This window comes from Alligator sinensis, unplaced genomic scaffold (genome assembly GCF_000455745.1).
Source record: "Alligator sinensis unplaced genomic scaffold, ASM45574v1 scaffold174_1, whole genome shotgun sequence".
In the NCBI taxonomy this organism is placed as follows: Eukaryota; Metazoa; Chordata; order Crocodylia; family Alligatoridae; genus Alligator; species Alligator sinensis.
The window spans coordinates 985,148-994,504 of NW_005842516.1; the positions used below are offsets into that span (position 1 = coordinate 985,148).

General features: G+C 39.3%; 2 protein-coding genes across 2 annotated transcripts; both read right to left on the minus strand.

The window, feature by feature from the left end:
- Positions 1-2,519: 2,519 nt before the first annotated feature.
- Positions 2,520-3,488, minus strand: LOC102380195 (olfactory receptor 6M1-like). The gene has a single exon (XM_006031593.1). It carries the CDS (start codon positions 3,486-3,488, stop codon positions 2,520-2,522), a length of 969 nt encoding a protein of 322 aa, XP_006031655.1.
- Positions 3,489-6,263: 2,775 nt separating this feature from the next.
- Positions 6,264-7,202, minus strand: LOC112551590 (olfactory receptor 11L1-like). Its single transcript, XM_025213264.1, has one exon. It carries the CDS (start codon positions 7,200-7,202, stop codon positions 6,264-6,266), a length of 939 nt encoding a protein of 312 aa, XP_025069049.1.
- Positions 7,203-9,357: the final 2,155 nt, after the last annotated feature.

The following is a 9,357-nucleotide window of genomic DNA, read 5'->3' on the forward strand; positions in this document are numbered from 1 at the left end:
GCTAGATACAGCCCATGTTGCTGTGTCATCTAGCCTGTGGAGCTCCCGTGGGTCTGGAAATTTGGAAGCTGGAGAGCACAGAGGCAAAGGCCAAAAGTCATAGGAGCAAAAGAAGTGCAAGCAAGGGGGAGCCTAAGTCTAATACAGAGGGGAGGACACTCCTTGATATGAGCCCTGAGCCCAGGTCCCTGCTCCAAATGCTTTTTATTCATTTTATCAAGTGACTGTTTAAATCAAAGAGTGGAATTCCATTTTCCTTGGGCAAAGTGGCCATTTTCTATTTGTCCACCTGGTTGTTCTTGAGAGGTGAGGGCCCTTCTGTGATTTAAGTCTAGAAAACTCCTGTAGGAAACCAGAGTCCCCAGATCTAGGCATCCCTCACAGAAAAATTTTGAAACGGAATCTCTTTAATTTCAAGAACGCAGTGCTCCAGCCAACACATCATAGGGTAGATCATGGGTGACCAGCTTGTGGAATGGTAGATATATATGGGGAGATTGGAAAAGATGTGTAGTCTCTGTACAGTATGCAGCAGATCAGGGTGGGGGCAGGCAGCAGAAAGTAGAGTAACATATTGGGAAGAGGGAGATCATCAGAGTGGCTTAACTGTGTTATATCTGCCAAAAAAGTTGGCCCCTACTGGGTTAGATCAGGGGCTGGCAATCTATAGCCCATGGACCAGGTCTGACAGAGAAGTCTTAACCATAATATGAAGGCACGTTAAAAAGTAGCTGTATTAATAAATGTTTGTGTGTTGCTAAATAATGGACAAGTTCCACTTAGTCTTCTTTGAATTAGAACAGGATCTGAGGTTAGATCCCTCCAAAGTTAAATGGCAATTGAACAGGATCTTCAAGGTCATTTATTTTGGACTTGTTTTTTGTGGATTTTTTTTTTGAGGGGGGCTGCTAATGCCCACTTTTCAATATCTCTTTCTGTTTAGACTACTTGCCCATCAAGTAGAAGATGCAAGTTGTAGAATTCCATTAGACTAAGAAGATTCAAACATGTCTCTCATTTCCAAGAGACTGGAAGAATTCTTGTCTTCTATTTTCCAGCTTCATTCTATAACCGCTACAGAAAGGGATTCTGTCTTCTGTACTCTGCTTTAGTAAACTTCAAAGGACAATTTTGATTTTTCCTGTGTGCTTTCATTATCTTTTCCAAACCCCACTTATGCATGTGGCCCTAGGACAGTCTAAATATAATTTGAAAACCATATAAACTCAGTAGTTGATTAATTCATAGTTGAGTACTTTGAGTGTAAGGCACTTATATACTGACAGAAATTATCTGCATGTTTGAATGCCTACATTACATTGAAAATAGATACTAAAAGTGTTTATAATGGTATGAGTTTTTCTAGTATTAGAAATAAAATAGATTGTACCAGGTAAGATATCTCTATATTGCTAAAACTGAGTCCACACTTGAGATAGTAGCAATATAACTATTTGGGTTAAAAAACAAAACAAAATAAAAGATCCACACTTCTCACTGAGTGTAAAACTATATACTGTGAATAGATTTATACAAAGAAATGCACATCAACATCAAAGACAACATCTGAAGGGACAAAAAAAAAGAACAAACAAAGTCACAAAAGACATAAAGCAGTGACAGAATAATAAAAAAATAATGAAATTTTGAAGATCAGTGAGAGTTGGATTTAATTCCCTCAAACTCTTTTGAAAATCCCTGTCATAGTCTATTATCCATCTAAGTCTTGACCTACTTAATATCAGTCAAGAGCAAGCATCACACTTAAATTCACAACATGCGAATAAAATAATTTTTAGGTTTATGAAGTTAATGAGTCAAAATATGTTTGTAGAAACCAGATGTATAAGCACAAGTTTTATAGCAAATTTACATCTTGATAAAATCATCCCTTTGGCTTGAAAAAAACAGCCCTTGTGTCATTATATTTATTCATTTATTTGTGCCCTTATCTGGAACTTTGATGACAATAGCACCAGACAAGAAAATGAATATATTTGTTTCAGAAGACTACTGCTACTCATTCTTCTCATGCGAAAACAGAGAACTGAGGAAAGATTTGAGGGTTTTTTTGTTTTGTTAAAGGTGGGATTTTAAGAAAATATATGATATTTAGGTGACCAAAGGTGATTGAATTCTAACTCCCTTCTAATTTTCTTTGACTCCTCTCACAAACTGAGTTTATTGTCAGAGACAAAGTCTGTAACTAAGTCATTTACATCAGCTAGATCTCCTATCCAGTGCTTTAATAACAAGACAGTATTTCTTCTTTAGAGCATATGTGTCTTTGGCAGACCTCCAGTTGTCCATGGAAATGGAATGAGTTTCATTCATTTATAACAAAATCTCCCGTGAACATTGTTGTCTACTGGCTTGTGATGGGAACTTCTTTTCCCATTATTTCAGAGTTTACCAGCATGCCAAAGCATCATTCCATGTACATTTAAATGACTTAAGAAGATTTCACTGTTTTCTCAAGCAAAAATTCTTTACAATTTTCAGAAATAAAATTACTTGGGCTAGTCATATTCTTTCCTGTGGAACTGGACTTTTAGGAATATTTTCCTCAAGGCCTTTTTCATGTCCTGGTTCCTTAGAGTATAGATCATTGGGTTTAGCATTGGGGTTACCACACTGTACACAACTGATACAATTTTGTTCATGTTCAAGGAGGATCGTGCCTTTGGGCTCACATACATGAAAATCACTGTCCCATAGTATAGTGAGACCACAGTCAGGTGTGAGGCACAGGTGGAGAAGGCTTTATGTCTCCCTTCAGCGGAAGGGATTTTTATTATTGTGATGACAATATAGATGTAAGAGACAACTGTAGAGATGAAGGTCCCCAGAATCACCATGGCAGAAAGCATGAATATGAGCTTCTGCATTACATAGGTGTCCATACATGCCAACTTCAGCAGTGGTGGGATATCACAAAAGAAATGATTGACTATATTGGGGCCACAGAAAGGTAAACCAGCCAATAGGATGGCAGGCATCAGTGGAGACAAACAGCCCCCAATCCAGGATCCTTTGACCAGCTGTATGCTTGTTCGTTTGCTCATAATAGTTGAGTACCTGAGTGGGTAACATATGGCCACATATCTGTCATAAGCCATCACTGCAAGAAGAAAACACTCAGTTGTCCCAAGGAAGAAGAAAAAGTAAGACTGCAGGACACAGCCAGCAAAAGAGATAGTTCGCATTTCTGTAAGAAGGATGGAAAGTAATTTGGGGACTGTCACGGAGGTATAACCCATATCCAGAAAGGACAAATTCCCTAGAAAGAAGTACATAGGGGTGTATAGGTGGCTTTCCATCCTAAGTGTTGTAATGATCAAAATGTTACCTGTTATGGTGAGGAGGTAAATGGTTAGGAAAAGAACAAAGAGTAGGAGCTGTGTCTGTCGGGAAGCAGGAAAACCCAAGATAATGAACTCTGTCACATAGCTATGGTTCCATGTCTCTATAGATGAATTTTCTACCATCTGAAAGAGAGGACAGAACAATAATATCCTAAGCTGAAAGTGTTGCTAATTTTTTCCTTTATTTTTTGTTGGCATACAGGCAGGATATTCCTGGACAAAGTCTAAACTCGCATGCACATAGGCACATCTCACTGAAGCCCCTAGAGCTGAACAAAAGAGCAGAAGTGATAGAAGTACAGGACATTTAGAAAGCATGTCAGCCTTCCTAACACATAATCAATCTCTTCATTTTTTCTGATTCCAGAGACCACTGGTTATATACTCGTGTTTCAGAAAACCTCTGGATGGCATTTTCTTATCCCCAAAACTTCAACTTTTACCTGAATACTGATAAAATACCCTGCATTTGAGGATTCTCTCTGAGTTGTAACTACTTTAAAATAATCTGTCACCAATAAGAATCAATAACAGCGACTGATTTTTTCTCTTTTCAAGGGAGCAGGAAGTGAAATAGATTTAACCTACAAATAGCTTCATGTTTTGATGTTCAAACATATTTAAAAAGGATTTACATGTCCAATTCCCATTTAAATTAGGAGAAATTTGGTCTCCTTAAGAATGCCTGTGGGCATGTCTACATGTGCAATTAATGCTATTTGGCTTTACTGCATAGTAAATTTACTATGTACATAGGCTGTACAGCTATTTAGTACTTCTTTTTACAAGTACCTAGGGTAACCTCTCTACATTTTACCAGCTACATTGTATCATCAGGTCAACATTCCCCTCGCCTCAACCTACCTGTCTGTCACCTACTGTCTCCCATTACCTCTGATCTTCACTGCCGCACACTTGCATTTTCACAGACCTGCATTATGCATATTGGCTTCTATTCCACCCAGGAAAGCACACAAAACACCAGCAGACTCTTCCTATGCCTGGAGAAGGATGTTTGTACCCAAAAGCTTGCAAAGAACAATTTTTCCAATTATTAATTGGTCAAATAAAAGATATCACATTTACCCAACGAATCTTGTCTGTCTGGAAGATAAAGTTTTACGTATTCAAGTGGGGAGAGAGAGAGAGAGAGAGAGAGAGAGAGCGCTCTTTTTAAAGCTTTATTATAAAAAGAAAAAAAAATGCCCAGAGGTTAAAGTGAGAGAGAAATGGAGGGCATCATCACATATCTATCTATCTATCTATCTATCTATCTAATGATGCCCTCCACTTCTTTCTCACTTTAACCTCTGGGCATTTTTATTATTATTATCATTTTTATAATAAAGCTTTAAAAGTCTCTCTCTTTCTCTCTCTCTCTCTCTCTCTCTTGCATACATAAAACTTTCCAGGAAGACAAGATTCTTTGGGTAAATGCAATATCTTTTACTAGACTAACTGAAGTGTTTGACAGACAGACAGACAGATGTTCATCCCTCCTCTGCCCAAAAAGTCTTGAATCCAAGTTTACCACCACCAGAGTCCTCTAATTATTAAACTAAACATGTATGCATGATAACAAAAGTGAATATAAAAACTACAGAAAACAGGAGTTGTGTACCTCTTTTGTCTGTTTGACTCATTTTTCACCTACAGTTTGCATCACCATTCCTGGTGAATCTGGTATGCTTGGAAATCTGTGGGTATATTTTAATTGAAATTCCCATCTCCTGGGGCCCAATCTATTTCATAATCTCATGTGGCCCAAGGAGTGAAAGTCCTTTGATTGTATTTGTGTTAGCTTCATACATTTAATCACAAAAAAGTATTTGTTATATTGAATATGTGCCAGCCACTATGATGGTGACAATAGCATTATGATATAAATGGGAAAAGTGAGATAAACAGAGACACAAATGAAGAGTCACAGGGGTTCAAGAGCCTGAGATTTTCAAAACCACTGAATGAATGTGAACTTTTAGGATGGAATCCTATTTCACTTTACATACCTATCTGGTTCATACTTAGCTACACATCCACTAGTTGTCTCTTAGAGCCGTTCTAATTAAAGCACCTGCAGTGTCACATGTATTTAGTGTCCCGTGCTTCAAAATGGTGGTGGAGGTGCTTTAACTAATGCTTGTTTAATGAACTTTAGTTAAAGTGCCCCCGCCACCATTTCAAAATCTGGGGATGCTGAATACACATGACATGGAGGCTGCTGCAGTGCACTAATTAGGACACTCCAGCAGACTCGCAGCAGACTCGAATTGAGTCTGTTCTGACACATGCTAATTATCATGCACTGGAGCGGAAGTCTGTTACATATATAGGTGCCCATACATTCCAGCCAGGAAATACACTTACTGTCCCTATGCTTTTCCTGGATGACCAGGGCACAGTCCCAGGTACCAATCTTAGGTAGGGCACAAAAATTGCAATAGCTGGGCTGCCAGCTCAGCTCCTGCCACATAGCCTGCAGTGAAGCCACTGATGCTGCTTGGCTCCCTCACTGTTACTCAGGGTACTTAAGTGCCCACTTACTCCTCTGGCTAAAAGAAGATGCCATGAGCTGCAGCTCTGCTCTTTGCCTTCCCCATCATCCTCTCACAGGCATGGGAGGTAGAGGCAAGAGGAAAACAAAGAGCCCAGATCAGAATAGTAAGCAGGTTGGGAGGCTTATTGTGGAACCACAGAGTGGACTCTAAGCAGAGAGATGAAAATGCAGCCATTCTGTACCCCACAGCCTTAATAAAGAAAAAGCCTTTATTCAGGCACTCCTGCCACTTTTATACTGCAATGGACATGACATGTATGGCAAACAGCTAACAATTAAGTAGCTAAGTATGGATTTTGCTGATTAGAGGTAACAAGCTTGTAACTACATCCTGGACACATTCATTTTCTGGCAGGGAACATGTTCAGTAACATTTTCCTCAAGGTTTTCTTGACATCCTCATTTCTCAGGCTGTAAATGATAGGGTTCAGCATGGGTGTTCCCACACTGTAGACCACAGACACCACTTTGTTGACCTTCATTGACTTCTGGGCCTCCGGGCTGGTGTACATGAAGATCACTGTGCCATAGTAGAGTGAGACCACTGTCAGGTGGTAAGTGCAGGTGGAGAAAGCTTTTTGGCAGCCCTTGGATGAGGTCATCTTTAGAATGGTCACCAAGATACAGGTATAGGACAAGGAGGTCATCAGGAAGGAACCCAAGACTATGATGGAAGAACTGATGAAGATTGTGGTGGCACTAACATAGGCATCAGTACATGACAGACTTAACAGTGGTGGAACATCACAAAAAAAGAGATTGATAATGGACCCACAGAATTTTAGCCTGCTGACTAAGAAAGTGGGCAAGCAGGGATTCAGGAAACCAGTCACACAGCAAAACAAAGCTAATTGAATACACATCTTGCTGCTCATAAGTGCTGGGTACCTCAGTGGGTTACAGATGGCCAAATAGAGATCATAAGCTATGGCAGCTAGAAGAAAACATTCAGTGGAGCCCAAGAGGAAGAAGAAATAAGACTGAACTAAGCAAGCACTGAGGGAAATAGCCCTGTCTCTATTCAAGAAGACTGAAAGCAGCTTTGGGACTGTGACTGAGGTGTACCCAATTTCCAAGACATAGAGAGTGCTTAGGAAGAAATACATAGGAGTCCGCAGTCGAGGTTCTCTCTGTAGAGTCACCAGCAGGGTTATGTTGCCCAAGATTGTGAGGATATATGTGAAGAGGAAACTGATGAATAACAAAATCTGTATGTGCTTGGTGGATGGAAAACCCAGGATGATGAATTCTGTCACTGTGCTCTGGTTCCATGTCTTCATGTTGTTGATCTCTCCCATCTAGAATGGAATTAGGAGAGAGTCAGAAATACAGAAACAAGATATGGTGTGCATATATACTAATGAATTTGGATGGCTGCTTAAGAGTTTCAGAGAGTCAGTGTGAATTATTATGTAGGCTATGGAAATTTGTACTTTTGCATAAAATAAATAATTAAGATTGCAGAGTAAGACCTTTATAATTCAGGTTAAGGATTATCAACTTGAAGACTCAAGCATTTACCATAATCCCATTTTAGATCATTGACAATAAAAAAGATCATAGAATCAAAAAAATGTGGGGGAAAGGGCCCTCAGAAGGTCATTTTTTTAACCCCCTACTCAAGGTAGGATTGTCATAATCCAAAACATCCCATACAGATGTTTGTCTTGCCTATTCCTAAAACTCCACAAACAACCCTGTTGCACATGTGTGAAGCATATTGCCCCCAAACACCATGAACACCTTAACCTGCCACAGATAAAGTGGGGAAAAGGACACTGTTAATATCTCACCACTGGAGTGGTTGTAAAAATACACCTGAGAGATCCAAGGAAGAGAACTACACTCCTTGCTACAGAGAAAGACAAAAACCCCAAATCTGACCATGAGATAAAATTCTTTCCTGATCCCAGATGAAGATATTGGTCTGACACTGAGTTGAAGAACAAGGCACCCTAACTAGAAACTTCCAGGTTATAGTCCCACCAGGAGCATCCGCACACCCCCGTCAAAATCCCCAAACTTGGCTGCAACCAACAGCAAATGCTTGAGAGGAAGACAAGAAAAGAAGAAAGAACCCCCCCCCCGCCCCAAACAATCTGATACATCCAGCATTAGAAGGGAAAATAATTCCTTTCCCACCCCATGTGGCAACCAGAAAAGCCCCAAAATGTGAAAAACAAACTGCCTTCCAGTCTTCTTTGCAATCTGAGGACAGCACAGAACACTACACATCACAAGATAATGCCAAGGCGCTATACATTGAATCAAAGAGAAACAAGTATGATGGCAAATACAAGAGTTAGAAAAGACTGAAAACAGCAAATATAAAGTAGCTGTGGAAATAAACAATAAGACTTTTCTTCAACATAGCAGGAAGAGCAAGTTTGCCAGAAATGTTCATCACTAGACTATAAAAGAAGAAAAGGCACAACTAGGAATAATAATAGCAACTTGAAGAGGGGATTTTTTGAGAAAAGGTGCTGTAGAGAGACACCTAACTTACCATTTTCAGATCATAAAAATGAAGTATGGTCATAAATTGAGATGTAAACTGAGGACATACAGGCCCATATTGATAACTGTAAATAGTTTAAAGGGATGAGGTTACACAATTTAGAGTTCTGAATGAACTCTAGAATGAAGAAAGTGAGCTGCTAAACCAAGGATATGTTTTAGTTGGAAAAATTCTGCTTAAGTATTTGTATGAAGGAAAATATTTAGTTAATTGCTGTTCTAGAATGGCAGTTGCAATTAAGGTATTTGCCTTTATAAAAGTAGTAAGTAAAGAATGTGTAGCATACAGAACAATTAAATTAGATATTGTTTAAGGTACTGCCTCTTGGTACAAAAAACAATAACTCAAGTGATCGAATCATAGAAAGGTAGGGTTGGAAGGGATATCAGTAATTTATCTAGTCCAACCCTGGGCTCAAGCAGATTCATCCCTATTTAAACCATTCCAATCAGGTGTTTGTCTGACCTGCTGCAGAACACTCCTAAGGAGGGAGATTCCACAACTTTTCTAGGTAATCAATTTTCAACCATCTCACAGTGAGAAAGGTCTTCCTAATTTCCATTTTAAAAAGCCATTGTTGCAATTTAGGGACGTTGTTTTGTGTTCTGCCCTTGTAGCAAAAGAGAATAGTCTGTCACATCTCCTTTATAACCACCCTTTAAGTATTTGAAGATAGTTATGAAATCCTCCCTCAGTCTTTCTTTTCCATATGAAATAATCCCAGTTCCTTCAGCCTTTTCTCATAACTCATGTTTCCTAGACCTCTAAAGATTTTGATGCTGCCCTCTGGACTGTTCTAATTTGCCCACACTTTTCTTGAAGTACAGTGCCCCAAACAGGACATAATACCCCAGGTGAGACCTCATGGGTGCCAGACAGAGTGGAAGAATCATTTTCCTTGATTTGCAAATGGCATT